The sequence below is a fragment of the Alligator sinensis genome, unplaced genomic scaffold (genome assembly GCF_000455745.1).
Source record: "Alligator sinensis unplaced genomic scaffold, ASM45574v1 scaffold104_1, whole genome shotgun sequence".
Lineage (NCBI taxonomy): Eukaryota > Metazoa > Chordata > Crocodylia > Alligatoridae > Alligator > Alligator sinensis.
In genome coordinates this window covers 354,155-373,985 of record NW_005841867.1, presented here as the reverse complement: position 1 = coordinate 373,985, position 19,831 = coordinate 354,155, and the positions used below count along the sequence as shown (strand labels likewise).

Sequence of the window (19,831 nt, the reverse complement as noted above, 5' to 3'; positions counted from 1 at the left end):
GGCCGGGCGGGGGGGGATGGGCCGGGGGCCGCCACAGGCCCCGCAGCGCCCGGCCGGGAGGGCAGCACCCCCCAGCGCGGGCTGCGGGCAGCCTGGTCTGCTATCGCCCCTCCTGCAGGTCGGCATCGGGAGTCGGAGAGGCTGAGCAGGCGCTTGCCTGAGCAATCCCGCGGTACCTCGGCTCCGCCTGGAGGGCTTTGGGGCCCTGCTAGCCCATAGATTGGGAGGTTGCCTTGTAGGCACCCCGTGAAGTGGTTTGTTTATATATATTTTAATACAGTCATTCTTTGAAGGTAGAACTACAGGAGGACGCTTCTCGCTTCTTGGCCTCTTGAAGGCTCAGATCAAGCGTCGTGGCTTCTTAACCTGGCTGGGGAAATACTGCAGATCTGTGTCGGAGAAGGAAGTTTTCCTGAACCGCCTGGCAGGAGAGCTGCCCTTCTGGCATGGTTCAGTACCTGCCGAGGTGCAGCAGCTTTATGCCCAGTTTATGGAAATGGGAGTTTCCTCCCTTGCTCCGAGGGCTGGATGGCTGAGGGCAAGCAAAACTTGGGGGCATCCGAGCCCCGAGCCTCTGGGCATGCGCCTGCAAGTAGGATGCCTGCCAAAGGGTTTGGGAACATCTGAAGCCCCAGGTGCAGGTGGAGGATATTTGCCTGTAGTAGGGCCACTTATGTTTCTGGACTCATGGATTTGGAATTAGTTTGGGCTAATTTGGCCTCTGATACAAATTAAATAACTTAAAAAAAACAAACCCACAGGAGGATACACGGGTTTAGGTGCTCTGTTGGAGGGGTGCTGCATGAAGGAGAGAGGTGCTGCTGGTCCTTCTCACTGGCTGTAAAGGCCAAAGCAACTCTTCCCGTCATTGAGATGTGTGGGACATCTTCTTCTAGCACTTCCCAGCCTGTTTATCGCTCATAGGTAGTAAACCCAGACACAGATGTGACAGCAGAGCTGCTAAAATTAAAGACCTGTTAACATTTGACATTCCCTCTCGAGTGCGTTTCACAATGGAACGGCTGCCTCTCCCAAATTCCAGCCAGAGCATTCAAGTTTTACGCCTCATTATTCAGAACGGAGCTGCCCGCCTGTGTGTCTGACCACAGTGGCTTCAGCAATTTTAAGAGATGATTTTTATTTTTGTGTGTGGACCCCATCACCCCCCTTCACTTTTTTAAAAGGAATATTTAATAGTAATATGTAGTTAAATGTGATGTGCTTTGATTCTATTTGCATGTCATTTGAGTTACAAGTGCCAGGGTTGGTTACAACCCATCTTTGAGGTGCGATTATTAAATCCTATTTTGATTGGAAATTAGAATGTATGAACACCTGATTTGGGCGATCTGAGTGTTTGAGAGAGGTCTTTCCCAAAACCAGATTTTAAACATACCAGACAAATGCTGCTGCTTACTACCGGCAGAGCTCAGTGGATCCACCTTTTGGTAGCATGACAACTATTATACTTCAAAATTTTTTAGGTTACATGTTGGAGGCAGTCAAAAGTTTATCTGTTTTCACTTCCAGAAAAGTATTTTCAAAGATGGCTTTTGTCACCAACAAACTAGCATCTTGCCTTCAGAGAACGTACAAGGTGCCTCCCTCTGCGGTAGCCCCCAAAACCCCCTAGATTCGTCAGCTGGAAGAAGTTATCTTATCTCCATTGACAACGCAATGCTGATTTTTACCAGATAAGATGATGATTTTATCTGTTTCACCAGAAATTCAAGTTGTGGCTTCTAAAGATTAAAAAAAAAAAAAAAAATCCTATCTTTAATCATGTCAGTGATAGTTTGAAAGTATGATCTTAGATTATGCATATTCTGTGTAGGAAAGCCAGCCTGCTTTGTCCTTCTTACTTGATGGTTATTATAGACTGATGCATTAAATATATTTTCTTTGTGCAACTCTCAACTCTTTTCCTTCAAAAGGGGAAAAAAAAAGATCCGTATCAACCTGAAACCACCCAGTGCTGTTCTTCAGGGGCATGCCAAACAGAGGCCTACCTATCTAACACAAGCCAGGTCAGCAATACGGCGAAAATGGCAGCTTTGTTGTAAAGGGCATTAACTGTAGGAATGTTCTGTCAAGAAATTAAAAAAGGTCCCTTGCACCATTACTGCCTTTTTTGTAGAGTAATCATTCTGTATTCCATTTTCTCCTTTGCTTAGTATTATGTTTATAGGCAAATAGTGAGGTCTAGTTTACAAAAGTCATTTGAGGGTTTTTTGTGTTTTTTTCTTTTTTAGGAAGAAAGCAAACCTGGAATGTTTCCAAAATAATCTAATTGTTTTTGTGGTTTTTTCTTTAGCCTCTTCTGAAGCAGTCACCCTGGAGCAATCAAAGTAGTGGCTGGAGCACAGGAAATATATCCTGGGGAGGAATGCATGGCAGAGACCATCGTAGAACTGGAAACATGGGAATTCCAGGAACTATGAACCAAATCTCTCCTTTGAAGAAGCCCTTTTCTGGTAATGTCATAGCTCCCCCTAAATTTACTCGCTCTACTCCATCGCTGACACCAAAATCATGGATTGAAGATAATGTTTTCCGAACTGACAACAACAGTAACACTCTCCTACCCTTACAGGTAAGAGTGGCATGTAACTGGAAACTTATCAATGTTTCTTCTTTTCAGTCTTACTTAGCTTTGTAGATTGGTGTATTTTAAAAAAAAAGGAATACAGAAATACCAAGTACTTTCGTAGCAATTGTCTAAAAACTTATCTTCCATTTTTACAGTTAGTAATGAATGGCAAGTATGTAATATATTTTCTCCATTTTACCTTGTGATGCTGAATTTTGTACCTATAGTCAGTATTATTGCTCACAGACTATATAGGAGAACAAGAAAACTAATTGGAGAGAGAGGAGAGAGATGCATTTTTAAGCATCTGCTTTTTAAAAAAAATAGAACACCCTTTCAAGTATAGATTTTTCATCCTATAGTTTTATTTTAGATCTTATTATACAGTTCTTAAGAGCAAGCATTTTTTCACTTAATATTTGGACTTCTCTGCATCTGAACTTATAGTTTTTAAATTCGCCTTGTTGTCCTCTGAAACTTTTTATTTGTGCTATTTTATATATCTGCTTTATTTTTCTTCCAATGACAGCTTCTGTAAGCATTCCTGAATTTATCTGATGGGTGGAAGCTCTCTGATTTTGGGGGTTTGATCTCTCTCATCCTGCCTCTGTCAGTCTCTGCCATTCAGTTTGTGATTTCTTAGGGGCAGGGACTGTCTTCTGTTAGATCCTAATCCCAATTGTCGTATCAGTTTTAAAGTTTATTTCGTTACAAAACAGTCACTCTGCTTTAGAATTAAGGAACTTAAAATAATTCAGTAGATTTTTTTTCTTGACCACTGCACAAATATTCTGTTCGTAATCTTTTTTTCTGAACTACTATACTAATATTTTTTCCCTTAAATTGGTTTACTGTATTACAAAAGAATAAGGGGATATGGAGGAAAATAGTTACAATTCTTGCTAATCCGTTATAAAGCTGTACTGCCTTATTTCTTATTAGCATTTATCTTGATTTGGACTTGGTCGTTATTGTCACCACACTTTGAACAATGGCACTTGGGTTAAAAAAAAAAAAAGCAAACTAATCTTAGTGCAGCTGCGGTAATGGCAAGGTGTGCACTTTTTATGCATAGATTCCCTGTTTTTTCCTTGTAATTTTCGCTGTCAATGGATTTACGGTTGGCTAAAAAATCTTATACAGTACCAACAGTTCCCTTTCCCTTTGAGGCCTGATATTTTGACTGGTGGGCTTGGGGCGAATGGTGATTTCAAACCTGTTTTATATTTGCTGCAACTGCAGCTTGTCACGCATTTGCAGTATAGGAGATTTCTGCTAGTACTTTTTTCTAAAGGCCTACTTCATTGACTAGACTTCACTGGGATAGCTCTGTTGGACTGTGTGGTTTTTTTTTCCTTCTTATTTAACTATTCAGATGGAAGATGGTAAGGATGCCATTTTGATATCTTAAATCTAGATCTTGACTCATTAACAGGCACAGTTCACAGTCACCTGCTTGAGAAGCTTGTGCTCAGCAACAGAGACACTTAACATCCCACAGTAAACACTGTAAAGTGATCTTTTCACATTTGAACAGCAGTTTCACAACATCTTAGCGTCCATATGCAGCTAAGAACAAGCTTGCTTGTGTGAGGTATCATACTCTGCTTCTAAGTTTGAATGTCTTGCATCAAAAAAGGCTGAGAGGGGACTTGGTAGCAGCTTCTCACTACATCAGGGAGTACATCAAGGGCTTGGTGAGCAACTGATCACCAGGACACCTGTGTGGAAAACCAGGAGTAATGGCCACAAACTCCTGGAAGACCATTTCAGGCTCAACTTTAGGAAAAACTGCTTCACAGTTAGGGTGCCCAGGATGCGGAATCAGCTCCCTCCAGAGGTGGTGCAATTGCCTACCCTGGAAATCTTCGGAGGAGACTGGACTGTCATCTCGCTGGGGTCACCTGACCCCAGTTGTCTGTCCTGCCTTCTGTAGGGGGCTGGACCTGATGATCTTCCGAGGTCCCTTACAATCTACGAATCAAAGCTGTCTAACTTCTAAGTAGGCCAGGGGACACACATTGTGGGGGCTACACCAGTATGGCCTACCAGCCCATGACCCCTATGCCACATGGATGTGACTACATGCCTGCATCCCCTCCCTCCCACTGTAGTACACACCCACATAAGCACCATCTCCACCACTAGAATCATGGGTGACTGGTGCCTCCTCAGTCTGAGGGGGCACTCGCAGAAGCCAGTGTCAGCATCAGTGGCAGGAACAGGGCTGGCAAGCACCTGCAGAAGCTGCAAGCAGCATGGGCAGTGCAGACGGCCCTGTCAGAGGGGGCATGTGTCTCCTCACCAATCGCCTATGACTACAATGACCCCATGTGGATGTTTCTCCTCCCCCAAATACTGTACCGCACACTGTGTAGTCCTGGCTTCACCCTGTGTGCGCTATACCACACCATTCCATACCATACTGTGTTGCCGTGTGGGACAGGTGCGGAAATCCAAAACTGGAGGAGGGAGCAGGAGCCCAGAGACTCCAGCCACTGTTGCACTTGGAGCAATACAGGGAGTTTCAGTCAGGAAGGAACCCAGGAGCTGCTATTTAACTCCCTGTGGGGCACATGCAGCCCATGGGCTGCCATTTGGATAGCTCTGTCTAATATGATGATCTTCTAGAAACTTAGAGCAGTGATTCTCAACCAGGGTGCCACACAATATTAGCACTGTTTGGTGTGCAAATGCTGATACAAGTCATAAGATAAACCCAGAGGTTTCAAATAGGAATCCATGGTGTCAAAAACCATTCTGACATGTTGTGGTCTTTCTGAGTTCTTTGTAACAGACGAATTGCTCTATTTTTCTGTAGTCAACACATGGGTGAAAGCTAAGAGCTGACATTTTCTAAGGGGTGCTTTGTATCTAAAAATGTTGAGAAATACCGTTCTAGAGGAAGCCATCTAATAAGAAGTGGCTCTAAACAGCATTTGTTATATTTCTTGCGTATAGAAGCTAATCCTTTCTATTTAAGGTTAAACAGGGTGGAGTAGAAAAAAAATAAGCATCTGAAGTTTAAACAAATTTATAATAAATTGTATTGATATTTTGTTCTGTTGGGCTTCATAGCTTAAGGTGGAGCAAGCATATTTCAGTTCTGTCTGTTATTTATCTGACTGCTCTAGTGTTTCATCAGAGGGAGAAACTAAATAATTATTTCATCCAGCAATTTTTAAGCTGATATTTATCTCAATCTGATTTGTTTGGATTTAACAGACTATAGTCAAAGGATAGAATACAAATACTACATATTTCAGTATTAACCACTGCTGTGCTATTTTAGATATCTTCCATATGCTGCATTGTTTCACTAAGTTACTGCATTTGTATTTTTCAGTCGTCATAAAATGCTGTTCTCTGAAGGGTCACTTCCCCCCCTGTATTGACTAATTAATTTATTTTAGAGGTCAGAATGAAAAGGCTAAAATCAACTTGAGCAGAATTCAGAACTTGTGCTTGTTACCATGTTGGTAGTTGTGACAGTCAAACATCAATCTACTTAATTTGAGTTTACTTGCCTCTTTCCATAAAAGGTTGAGGTATTCAGATTGAGGGTTCTTAAAGATACAGTAGCAATTTCAGTAGATCCTGTACAAATACCAATTTTACTAAATGTATGCAATTTGCAAAGTGCAGCAGTGATAAAGAATTTGAGGGAACAGTTGAATATATATGACAAAGTTACCTAGACTGCTTCTGAACTAGGGTTTCTCAAACTTCCATTCTTGACCTCATTGTTAGTAGGAACCTACTGACGACACGTCTTTATGCACAATTTTGCAGATCATTTTCCCTCCCACTCGTGATTATACAACATCCTTGTTGTATCTACAGTAATGAACAAGAATGTATTCTTTTTTAATAGAGTAGCTGCTTTTAAAAAAAAAAAAAAAAATTAAAAGAATCCAAGGTAAATGAGCCAATGCTGTAATTACAGTAGCTTTATGCAGACATTTAGAGGTCCAAACCACAGCTGGCAAGTCACCCCTGACAATTCCCAGGCCTTGTTTACAATGGAGACTTGCCCCAATTCCAACCTTGGGTATCCAGCCACCCGCACAGCTGCACCGGCGTGACCCATAGTGTAAACTGCAGATTATTTTATCTATAGTATCATAGCTTATTCCATATCTGGAACTGCTTTATCCTGGGAGTCTGTCCTAAAGCAACCGTTATTGACTGGAACAGGGACAAATTTCCAGTGTAGACAAAGTTAGGTCAATGATGTTAGAAAGAAGTAGAGTGTTGCTTGTTTTTAAAACAGAACAGTTTATTTTACCAGTCATTAGTGTATTAAGTTACAGTGTAAACGGGATGAAGGCAGTTGTTGTTTTTTTAATGTTGGCATCCTTTAAGTATAAGATAAAAGACATGAATTCATTGTTTTCATAGTGGGTATGATTTCACTGACTGGTGGAGTTAAATCTGCTAATTGCCAGTACTGTGGCACTACAACTCTTAAGGTGGGGTTTTCCAAATTGCTCAGATCTGGCTTACTATTGTATTGCATTTAGTGGTAACACTCTCAAGACTGCAAGGGGAACAATGGTAAGCCAACACTAAAGTATTTGTTACATAATTATGTAATTAAGGGGTATGATCATTTTTATTGATATCATTGTGCTGGTAAAAGCCCTACAGAAAAACAGTTATTCTGGCATAAGATGTGTGTTGTTCCAAGAGTTTGCCAAACCAGGTCTTACTCCAGTATAAATAATGTATAGTGATTAGATCCACAGTATAGGATTTTGTTGTTTATCCTGGAATAGTTAAAACAGCAGATCTTAAGTGTAGAGACTGCCTTAGTGCTTGTTATATTTCTAATTTTAGGCATATAAAATTAGACCTTTTATTTTGAAAAATATTTATTATTGGGAGAATTGCCCTGGCCAACACACATACCCTGTAAATTGAGATGTTTATATAGATAGTCCAGTTTTCCCATTCTTTCTCTTGGGGGTTAAGGGAGAACTGCATTCCTATTACTGTCAAATATTATACTGCTTATGAACAGTCTAAATGCACGTTGATTTTAAGTTTAATGTTTAAAAAATATATTTATAAAACTTACTGAAAATAAAATAGAACATATTTCCTAAAAGATAAATTGTATTTGTGTGTGTGCTCTTGGTAGGAGCAAATGTAAATAAAAACATCATTGTCTTAGAGTGAACCTGGATTCTGTTTCTGTATCTTTTTTGACTTCAGGAAATGCATTGCATGTCCGTGTGTTTTTCACCTTGATTTGTCCTTCCTGTTTGTTCGAAGAAACCATGCATACAATATCAGCAGTCCTCAAGGCTGAGCTTTATTATTCACTGCTGAAACCTATTGCTCCAATTTGGGATTTGAAGATTAAGATATAATTTATCTCATAATTGCAGATATTTTTAGTCACTTCTTGAATTTATACACTAAAGTTTCCAAATGCCCAGTGGAATAAAGCACAGTTTCAGATATGTTTTCAGATAAGATAAATGTTTTAGAATTGATTGTACTTGACACCAGCTGTTAGCTTTAACAAATTCTTTAATTTATGTTAGAGGCAGCCAGAGAACAATTTATCAACTGCAGTTATTCACAGAGTTAATTTGACATCTTCAGAACCCAAAGCTTAATTTTGCTGTTTGTAACTGAAAATATTTATCTCTTTTAATATGTTTAAACTGCAGTTATTAAACATATACCAACCAACATTTTAAAAAGTGAGTAGCTAAAATTGAACTCTTAAATCCATATACAGGCACTTAAATAATGGCCTTATTTTCAAAACTGCTGAGTACTAGCATCTCACATGAAAGCCAGTGAGAGCTTCTAAGTGTTAGGTGCTTCTCAAAGTCCGGTTGCTTATTTAGATCCATAAGCAAGGATTTGGAGCCCATCTATAGGCACTTCTGGGAGGAGAAATAGATTTTACTGTACTGTAAATTGCTTGTACATTGAAGCCAAAAGCCTGACAGAGGCTGTAAAGATTTAAGCCAAACATTTCAATAAATTTTGCCTGAAACACAAATGCTTACCTACAGTATAAAAAACACAGCATATATTTGAAACGAATCCTTTTTTTAAATGTAAGCCAAACCTTAAGTAAGTAACATAACAAAATGTTGGCATGCTGTATTAGTAAAGTAGCACTGTATGCATTGAGTCTAATTACCAAAAAACTAGCCATAGAGGAAATGGTTAGACCTCCAGCCCATCTCCTAGCCAGAACATAGTTATTCTTTAACGTTCAAGAGTTTTTCCAAAGTTAAATAAGATGTTCATCAGAAGATTATTATATAACCTTACCTACTCTTAAGCAAAATTTTGCTTTGCTGTACTATTTTTCTTTTTTTTTTCTTTTTTTAAATGTTTTGACTAATTTCCCCCTTCACATTGACATCTTTCTGCTGTCTCATTTTGATCATTTTGATCAAGCCATAGGTTGTGTTAGGCTTTTTTCCTGACTCAGTCCTGCCAAGCCTTTAATCATCTTTGTTGCATCTCTGGACAGCTTCCAGTCCGTCAGTATATTACCTTGAACTGTAGCACTACATGTTTGTACGAGCAAGGATTGCATCAAAAAATTGTGTAGCTGGGAAGCAGAAATGTCACTGTCACTGGACCTGTTCAATATGTTTTTATAGCTTGAGCATAGCTAGTTATATCCAGTTACTCCGGTGGTATTACCTTAAAACTTTTTCTGTTCTCAGGATTGCTTCCCCTAATTATCTGCCAGACATTACAGTTTTTGCATGGTGTTAGTAATGGTAAACTGCTTTTCCTTAAGAGGATTTCTTGTGTCCACTTTTTCTAAACCTCTTTCTGTGTTTCCATAGAGTTTAATTGTAATGAATTCATAGGCATAACTGTTATAGTTTCTCTCTCACACACACACACACACACACACACACACACAAGCTCCATTAACTGGCACCTTTCAAGCTGGCATGTTCTATTTACCTTACAAGCCAGCATGCCGGTTAAGTGAAACCGGAAGTGCCCACTCTGAGCTCCCACAGCCTGGGGCAAAGCAGCCTGCGCTGCCAAGCCCCCACGGTTCTGGGCATAGCAGGCTGCGCAGGGCCCGCCTCCCTGTCCCTCGGCCCGTGAGAGGGTCAGCAGTGCGGCGGGAGGGGCGGCAACACCCCAGATGCGGTGGGATAAGCAGCAGCCCAAACAATCAAAGACGCCTATTTGGGCCTCTCAACTAACTGGCATATTTTGTTATTCGGCACCCCCTTCCCCCCCTGCAATTCCCCATGGGTAGCTGTAGAGAGAAAAATCTGTTCCTAACAACTTAATTCTTTGAGAGCTGTAGACATTTGACTGTATTGGTAGTCAGTTGCTCTCTACTAGTTTTAGCAAAATGTGATCAATACGTACATTTTTTTTGAAGTTGCTGATTTTTTGTTGATATAGACTAAAATCTTTTAGTGCATTTTTGGGAAATAGTTTTAAGAGGGTAAGATTTTAAAACGTGCACCTAAAATTAAAAATATTTGCAAGCCTAAATTTAAGCACTATCTTTTTTGAAAGTCTTGACTAACAATGAGCAGAGGATGCTTTATAATTCTTTTTCTTAACTCCCTTCAGTATATTTGAATTATTTGAGATGTGATTGCACTATGCATTGAGCTTCTATAATTAACTATTTATTGCTGTAAATGTGCTGACAAGATAGTCTTTGTGTAAATTTATTTAGAAATTTTAAATTCTGCCAAAAACAATGGTTTTGGAATGAACAGAATTTATTTTTATAATTGATGAAAACATTCCCTTTTCTAACCAGTTGTTAAATGATGCTATATGCAGTACTTTTCAGTAGCACAGAGAACTGTATAAATCTTCAGTTTTGCAGATGGTAAATAGTTAGTTTTGAGAAACTGAAGGCAAAATTTCCTCTTCTAAAGGTACACATCAGTCCTTTGGTTCCTGGACCAGTACTGCTACAGGAGGCAGCACTCTGCTTCCAAATGAAGGTTGCATATTATGCTAGCGGTTTCATTAGGAAGTTTGGAGGAGGAGAAAAACCCCAAAACTCTGACTGAAGTCCAAATGAAGTAACTTGAGCACTCCATAGCTAGCAATATTGCCTTGATATGTGTCTTTTTCTAGAGGAAAGAAACTAACAGAAAAAGGATACAGTTTGGAGGAAGATGTACTTCCAAGGAGGCAGCAGAAGTGAAATAGCTAATTTAATGGAGGGCCCCCACACCTCACCCCGGTTGATAATCTAATGGTGATATTTTTCTGCATTACAGAATGTACTCATCCTCCCCCAAAAATTCAGTTCCTATAATTTTTTGTTAAGGGAGAGAATAGCTGCATTGAAAATAGTCTTTCTGAAAATGAGCCTACTTGTGCAAAGTTTACTAAAAGGACATATGGTATAATGCACCTGATGGTTAACATACAAATGCTGTGTGCATCAAGTAAACATAGCTTCTGAAAATCCTGGCAGATTGCTTAATAAATATATTCAAGAGTAATACAAAGAAAGACTTTTAAAGGGAACTCACTTTTTTGTAGGGAGGTGACAGTACCTTTTGAGTCTATGAAAAACTAGCGAACTCTATTACTAGATTCATCTATATTTTGAAACTGAGGAATTATTGAAAAATTACATGAGGAGGTCAGGCACAACTTAAGTCTTTTTTTTGTTTAAAACAAAGAAAATGTGTCAACACTGCTCCATACTGTTTTCTATAGTACAAGACTAATCATAACACTTGGGAAAATTACCTAATTCATAAAATTATCATTTTGTTAAGTATCAATAATATAATCTATGTTCAAACTAGATTTCTGCCATTTACTATCAATCTAGAGTTGCCTGCTTTTCGTATAAGATTGTTTACTGTGTTTCATTCAGTGGTTGATAAGTCTTTTTATTCTTCAAGTCAGTCTTGACCAAAGGCTTTTAGTATAACAGTAGGATGATTTGAAAGGTATTACACTTGACACATCATTTTCTTCATAATCCTGATTTGGTCTGTTTTGTCATTGTTTGATTAAGGGTTCATCCATTCATAAATGGATATAAAAACAGTTGTTTTTTGGGGTCCAGTATGGAAGTAACACTTGCCTTTTTTGTGGGCAGTTTTTTCCAAAAACAATGAGAGAATTCACAGCATGAGTCACTTGACTGAGCAAACATGTTTAGTAATCGGAGCGGTCCCCTTTCAAAGAGTTATTTGTGATCACTGTTAGTGAACGTGGATTTTAATATGATGACTTCTTGGTAATATCTAGTTTATATTCTTTTGCAACAGTTCTTGATGCTGTCTTAAAAGAATCAAAAGCTTATGCTTCTGTCTTGAAAGCTTAAATAGTCTACCTATTTACTTTTACACTGATAAAGCTTATTTGTAAAAACAGCTTAAAATTGAACCTTGTACCCTAAACTTTCCACTCTGCTTGGGATATCAGGTTTGGATTAGCTGACCTCACAGGAGTTCAGTCAAGTGAATAGGTGACAGGGCCTGCCATCTGGAATGCTCTCTGTCTAGATGTCTACTATACTCATCAGTAGCGTCCATCAAGGCAAGGTTGGAGCTTAGTGTGCATTGTGCAGTTCATTACTCTATACTTGGTAAAAATATTTATATAAGGCATTGTATTTTAGCTGTTTGGTTTAGTTAGTGTTGTATATTTTGTGTGGTGTGGAAGTAGTTTTAACTGTGAGTGCTTTAAAAGTATGTGGTTATCACAGTCAGGAAGTGACATTTTAAGACTGTGAGAGTTGACCTTGCTCAGAAAAGGTGGCGCAAGGGTTATCTCTTCTTTCCTCTGTTATTCTTTTATATTACTTTTGGCAGAGTTATAACCTATGCCTCCTTTTATATTGCCCAGTGACGTTATTCACAAGTTCACAAAGGTGGTGACCTTATTCTGTAGTATACTTTCCCATTGTTTTTCTGGCTAAGTCAACCAGAATTCCTCCTGCAGTTAACAGCAATGTAGCTAATTATTATCCTCTGAAAAGCAGTTAGCATCACAGTCCACCACTTTACAGGAGGAAATTTATTATTTTTTGTTGTTTCAGTATATGTGCATAACAAAATTCTAACCAAATTAAAATGTAAGGCACTAACTTCGACTACCTAGGTGCATTAAACATCACATTAAGCCCCTAATACCCAAGTAACTGCAACAAGTACTACTGGTTATGAATTTGACTTCTTATTGGGGTTTTAGATAGATTAAGTGTTATATTAAATGTATTAAAGACTTTTTTAACATAGTCTCTCCCTTCCCTAACTGCAAGATTCAGGTCTCAATATAGATTCAGTATTTCGGCTACTGGTAGCTTTCTACTTTTATAGTTTTCACAAGCAGCAGAAAAGCAGAATTGAAAAATTGGTTCATTTCATTGTTATTTAGAAATGTACAAGGAGAACTGAGTCCCAACATAAGTGACTTTTAGTTTCATTCACTCTGAGGCTTCTTGGGTAAACAACAGAAAGATAGCAGACCAAGGTGGTCACAAAAAGGGGCACTGGGTTTTCCATCAGTCTGGCTTAAATGCAGTCATGAGTCCATGCTAAGATTGAATAGTAGGGATTCTACAGCCTTTGATTTAGGAGACATGGCTGTAGGCAGAAAGGAATCAAGCATTCAAATATATTGTTCATATTAGCCCAAAGTACTTAAAACTGTGCACTTAGCTTAGTACATAGGTTGTTCACACTAGTACAAATCCCCTCATCCTTTTTAGCATCAAACTCATGCAGATTTGGGGTTTTAGGGTAGTTTTTCCAAGCACTGTCTTGTCTTAAATGGGGTTCCTTATGGTATGTCTTAAACAGCTAGGCAGAAGTCATTGCTTCCATCCCACAGAAAATTCCAATATTTCAAAGCTTGTATTCACCCAAAAATGATGCCAGTTTTTTCATGGGCCAAACGTTTTTAGATAATTTCCTTATAACATTCCTGAATAACCTACAGTCACAGTTTGGTTTGATGGAGGCAGTTAGTTAGTGTATAAGGTGCCTCCCTGCCTTGCTTTATGCCCAACTCGTTCAGAGGGGCATGAGCCTTTAGGCTAGGGACAGATGTTCAAAAAAACCTGAGCCTGAATTGCTTCAATCTTTGCAGATTAGTCTAACCTGTCTAGGTTGAACTGATTTACAACTGTACAGACATTCCCTCTGGACTGAAGAAATGCAGGCACATGCCTGCAGTGGTTCAGGCTAGAAGTGGGGGGAGGGGGTGCTAAAGCAGCCCTCCCTTCCCTTCCAAAATGCTGAGCTGAGGGTGGGGCATGGCCAGGCCCCCAGCAAGACTTTCTGATTAGGGAGGTATGTAAACCCCCATCCTGCCTGCAGTCCCAGGCTTTTTCCCACTTGTTGCTCAAGGAGCGGGAATGTTGCCAGACCCCAGCCCTGGGCTAGTACTTTGAGGCAGAGGTGGTGGGGGATGCAGTGCATGCATCTGTTGGTGATATGGAGCTTTTCAATTTCCTTCTCCCTGCTTCTTCATACTGTCTGCAAACCTGGCAGGTGAGGGAGCCAGCAGGGAGCTGATAACACAGTGTTTATCAGCCCATCAAGAAAACAGCCTCTCTCCTTAGTTCAAGCTCTTAAACAGCTTTTTCCAAGGAAGGAACAGAGGGACATTACCAGCTGACCTGTTGATTAGCTCCAAAAAGCCCTAAGTGAACACTGTTTAAATTGGGCACGCACACACACACACACACACACACCCCTCAGCATTAATTAGCATACCACATGCCTAGGTTCCATCGGGCTGGGGTCCATGCTGTGGGAGATGGGAGAGAGTGAAGGGGGATCCCTGCTTGAGCAACAAGCCACAAGGAGGTAGGAGGAGGGGCAGGGTGAAGCCAGCAGACCCTGCTGTGCCTGCAGTCTCTACCAGAGCTCTGGCTAGGGAGCAGAGGTGTGGGGCCAGCCCTGTTCTCTGGAGCAGAGAGCACAGCCCAGGGCTGCAAAGGATCTGAGATGCTGGGGGACTCTGGTTTAACTTAAACCAGGAAGGGGTCTAGAATGGACATTGTATAAACCGGTTTGACCCAAGTCAGTTAAGTCTGATACTACATTCAGCCAGGTTTATCTTAAATCAGTTTCAGCCATTTTGAAACTAGTTTATGTGCACTGAACATCAACCTGTTCTGTTACAGGTTTAAACCATTTTCTGATCACTCTAACTGTTTTATGTGTAATGTCTGTCCCTAGCCTAATAGGCTGCAGCCTACTTCCTAGCATCTGATGAAGCAGGCTGTTTCCTACAAAAGTTCATGAACCACTTAATCTATAGGGTGTCACTTTACCCTGCCTTCTGCCCAGCTTAGTTGGATGGCAACCTCTGTTCTCCTTACCTGCCATGGTGCTTCATGGGAGCTGTAGTTCAGTTTCCTGTTGTCCCCATTCATTCATTCATTCTCCACTTCAGGCAAAGCAGTCTGGCTACACCTTTTATTAAGCACAGCTGGCATGAGAATGTTATGATGGATCCACTGTAACCTTCATTCTTATGTTGAATGACTTATGCTAAATTCTTATGGCCCTGCAACAAGGAGGAGGAATACAGTGAACTGTGTCCTTGTAGTTTGTCGGAGATGTAGTCCAGCCAAGAAGTCCTGCTTATAGTGGAGAATGAGGACAATGCATATCGTCTAGAAGATCTCAGGAAGCATCACAAAAATCGGCAAAGAAGCTTCTCTCCCTTCCTGCCCCCTTTCCTCCCAACCCCATCCACAGAAAACTAACTCTTCCCAATGTATTTGTAGATTTGTAAAACATGTAAATATTGGTATTAGTGTTTTGTCATTGAAAATTTGACTGTCACTAGAATTTTGTTGTGAAAATTATTATAAGTGAAGCTGGTTGGCATCTGTTACTAAGGAGACCTTAAACACATCATATACAGATATTTTTCTATGTCTTGGAATGAAAGAAGAGGAATACGTTCTGTGTTGGAGACTTCAGTTGTAGCTATGAGCGCACAACAGTTCTGAGAATGAAACCTTAGGGCAGTGGTTCTGAACCAGGGTACATGAACCCCCAGGGGGTACGTGAGATATATTTCATACATTGTCTAACACAGGTCGAAAAATTAATTTCCCATTGAAAGGGGGTACGTAAAGTCTTACTCCGAGACCAAGGGGTACGTTGACTGACAAAGGTTCAGAACCGCAGCCTTATGGTCTCTGTGATAAAGCATCCACAAAATGCAAAACTCAGACCCTCTGTGAAAATGTGGGTTTAGGTAGCTTGCCTCGCATGACAGAGGGAACTGAGAGGCAGAGATAAAATTCTTCAGGGTCACCTGAGCCATAAGATCATCCCTTTCCTTCCTGCAGTTCCTTGCCTTATTCACAGCATACCTTTTGATATCTTCTAATGGATCCGTAGCACTATGGGTAATAGCCTCCTTCATTAAACAGCCTCAAATTCTCCCTAGGGCAAGTCTGTCCTGCATATTGATATAAGTAGAGTCTTTTTGGAAAAAATAGTACAGTGATGAACTGTATGACTATGTATGCAGAAGGAGTCCTCAATTAAGCATGCCTCTCTGGTGTTGTATTTGGATGCTCTAAAGGCTTTTGTTAAGTTAAATTCAAACACCTTCAACTTTGGGTAACATAGCTTGAGCACACTATGTCAAGAAAGCACCTCACTCTTCCTGTTACAAAGTGCAGATTTTTTTTACACCGGTACTAAGGATTTTATTTTCTTTTAGGATCGAAATAGAATGTATGACAGTCTGAATATGCACTCTTTGGAAAACTCCCTTATTGACATTATGAGAGCAGAGCATGATCCACTTAAAGGTATGTTACAATGCTAGTAAAATGTCACCCATTCTGCATGTTTGACTTAATATTGTTTGCTAATTTAAATCCTAGATTAATATAACAACTGAATGGTCTATAATGAAAGGGCATTCTGAATCTTGTATCTTTATTAAATTGACTTTATTGATTTACAGTTAGGTAAAAGTTTCAGTATTGGAGTCTTCATAGTTTTCTAGAAATGAAATAGACACAGAAATAGGGCTGAAAGTCACTCTTCAGCTGCAGTATTTCTACCTCGGGCCACTTTTTGCAACTAGTTCCAAATGATTGAATGAAATGTGCCGTTAAATGCTTGGCTATGGATGCGAGTTGGTATGTAAATTATTTGTGATTTTTATGTTGGAATTCATGTTAAAATTACTGTGAGAACTTCTAGTTTCATAAAACCTAAAAGAAGTGGAAGTAGAATAAAATTATTACTTAAATCCATGTGATTTAGCACAAACTCCTCACTGTCTTCCATTTAAAACTTTTTCTCCAGAGATGCAGAATGTGCACGATTAGCCTTTTTCTTTATTGTAAAAGAAGTGCATATAGTGCTTTTCAGAGCTTTTGCAAATGGTTGGGGACTGGGGTGGCGTGGAAACTAAGGTGCACAGTTGACAGCCCAGAGGTTGCAAGGTTGAAAGATCCATGTTGCAGCCCTGTCAGTTCCAACAAATTTGTGAATTCCACTAAATACAACAAGGACATAAAAAAGGAAAGGAATGGAAGGGCAAATGGGTTCCTTTTGCCTCAGACCTTGAAATCATGAACAACTGCAGTGAAGTTGAATGTAATGTTTTTTGGCTTCCTTTTTAACTCCTATTTTCACTATATAATAACTCCAATTCTCAATTTTTTCCCTGTTTATTTTCAGCCCAAGAGATTTATTATTAAAATTTTAAACAACTCCAAGGCACCAAAGTTGGCCAAAGGAAATGTTACGTCATTTTTAATAAGATATTTTACCTATTTGTCATTTAACTTAAGTTTAAGACCTGAAACTTGTCATGTAGTTAATACTCATTGCAGGAAAATACCTTTTAACATTAAAAGGATGTAGGTTCAAAATACTCATGGTCAAAAGTAATTGCTGTTTATATTTAGCATTCTGACAAATACTTGTCCATTCTCCATCTCTAGAAATTCCTAAATGAAGAAAGGTTAAAGTTGGAGTGGGTTTGCTGCATTTGAATCCTTCTCAGCTCATTCACACACAACAATTAGAAAATACCAGTTGCTGCCCTGTTGAAGTATTTCCCTTTTCAAAAGGCTCCAAGCCTACTTATGTTTGTGTCCACCATTATTACAGAAACTCAGTTAACTGTGGATATTGCAGAATTCATACGTGAGCACAATTCCACACTTGAATGCTAGTCATACCTATTCTTCAGCCTACTGAGTCACACTATTGAGACAAAGCATACGTACAAGCACCCTTCAGTGTTATGCAGTAGAGGGGATCACAAGATCTAATAACTTTTAAATAGAAATAATACTAAAGATAACATTTTAAAAACTGGATGCCAAAAGTTAAATGTTTTCCTTTTACATACTTTTGAAAGTCTCTTTTGGAGGTCTGGGTGTTCTGTGCTTAGGACACTTAGGTGCATCTACACAAGACATTTACTGGAGTAAATTAATTAGCTCTGCAGTAAATATCTCAGTGTCTACACGTGCAAGGTTATTAGGCTGAAGTAAACTAAAACTGTGCAGCAGGGTAGCACTTGTAAGTACCTGCGGAATAAAACTTGCTTCAGAGGTTTTATTCTGCAGCACTGTCCATGTAGACAGTGACCTAGCTGGCTAGGGTACGAGGGTGCTTCAGTGCAGGGACTGCCTACCAGCTAGCCTCGCACTAGAGCGCACACATGCCCTAGTCAGCTTCTCCACAGCACATTGAACGGGGTTGGAGCAGCCCCAGGCTGGCAGGTTGACCCCCAAAACCCCTTGCCAGCTGGGGTTGCTCTGCCCTGGCTCAACATGCTGCAGTCCTGGGCACACGTTCAAACTCAGTAAGCACTAGATTAATTAATTGCACCCTTAGATGCTTGAATACAGCTCTAGATCTTAACTTTAGACACTAGATTTTAAAATTTTGGCCTCCTTAATTTTTTAATGACAGTGTCATATTAAAGTATTTTTCTAAAATAGAAAAAGGGTGCCTGGCCATGCTTTGTGAAAGCCTGAAATAAGAGGATGGATTAAAAGGGGGAAAAAACGCTTATGAAAGCCAAAGAATAATTGACACACAACAGCTGAATTTAAAATGTAATGGGTGGGCAGATCTGTGGTAAGTAAGCATCTTTATTAAGATATTACTTCTCTTTAGAAAATATTCAACATAGAAGATTTTTCTGGAAAAGTTGGTTTTCACTGATATTCATACTAGAAAATCTAAAAAAAACTGCAGACACATAAAAAGAGCTTCTGAAATAGTTCTCTCTCCTTTTTTTTTTACTACTTGTTAAACAGTCATTTTCTTTTCTCCAATTTCCTGTCAGGTTCCATATTCCTTTGATGGCTTACAATAGGTTATAAACCATATATTGGAGCCTGAGCTAACAAAAACAATGATCTCCAGTAGTCAGGTTTTTTTCAGCATACTGCATATAACAATATTTTTAAACAATTTATATACATATTTTTAGATTGTCTGGGCTTAATTCAATCTAGTAGTAAATGAAAGATCTATTATAACTGAAGTTTGGTGGGGGGAGTTGCAGATTTTTAACAGTAAATTAAAGCACATTAATACAATGCGTCTTTTATGTAGTACTGCAGCAGTAAAATGAAAGTCCTTGGAATTTTAAGCACGTGTTTCAGATTTAGCTGCTTACAGTGTCTGGAGTATGACTAAGCATCTTGTCTTGAGCTTTTTTGGAACGCAGAGCAGACTTTGTACGTACCAATTTACAGCATTGATCCTTATAGCTGTGTTTAAAAGTCTATTTAAGAAGGGCCAGGTTTTACTGATATTAACTTTTATTTTATTTACAGAACTGTAGATTGAATTTGCCAGTTAATTAAATTAATACATGTTAAATAAAAGCTAGCATGTTTATACATGTGCAGTTCCAACTTAGAGCATATTAAATCTCTGATAAAAATACTTTAAAAAGTAAAAAAGGGTTTGATGTCTTTTGAAATCAGATGCAATTGTTAATTGTTGCTGTTTTTTAATAGAATAGACAAGGCTGTAACACTTAACATCTGGTTTGAGATTGTCTTCATGTTGCTTTCTTGCAATGTGTTTTATAACAAAATTTTAAGGTGTTCAAATTAGCACCTTAATTTTAGGATGAATAGATTCAAACCTGAGGTCAGAATATAAATACATTATTTTTCCTTACTAATTCTTCTGAGAATACCTGACACGTTATTGTTCGAAGAGTGTTAGAGACCCTGGGTTAAAAGCCAACCTGAAGTTTATGGATATTGGTCCTAAA

The 19,831-nt window shown here is 39.2% G+C and overlaps 1 protein-coding gene across 2 annotated transcripts in view; it reads left to right on the top strand.

Annotated features, from left to right (window-relative positions):
- The first annotated feature begins 114 nt into the window (after positions 1–114).
- The window catches only part of CPEB2 (cytoplasmic polyadenylation element binding protein 2), a 74,328-nt gene continuing 54,611 nt past the window's right edge, over positions 115–19,831 (top strand). The window contains exons 1-4 of one of the 2 annotated variants that reach the window (XM_006016781.3): positions 115–254; positions 1,935–2,027; positions 2,315–2,593; positions 16,286–16,376. In XM_006016781.3, coding sequence (XP_006016843.2) covers positions 2,387–2,593; positions 16,286–16,376 — 298 coding nt within the window. In that variant the 5' untranslated portion in view covers positions 115–254; positions 1,935–2,027; positions 2,315–2,386. Of the gene's footprint in view, positions 255–1,706; positions 2,028–2,314; positions 2,594–16,285; positions 16,377–19,831 lie in introns of those variants that run through there. The other variant, XM_025192639.1, reaches the window with a different exon arrangement.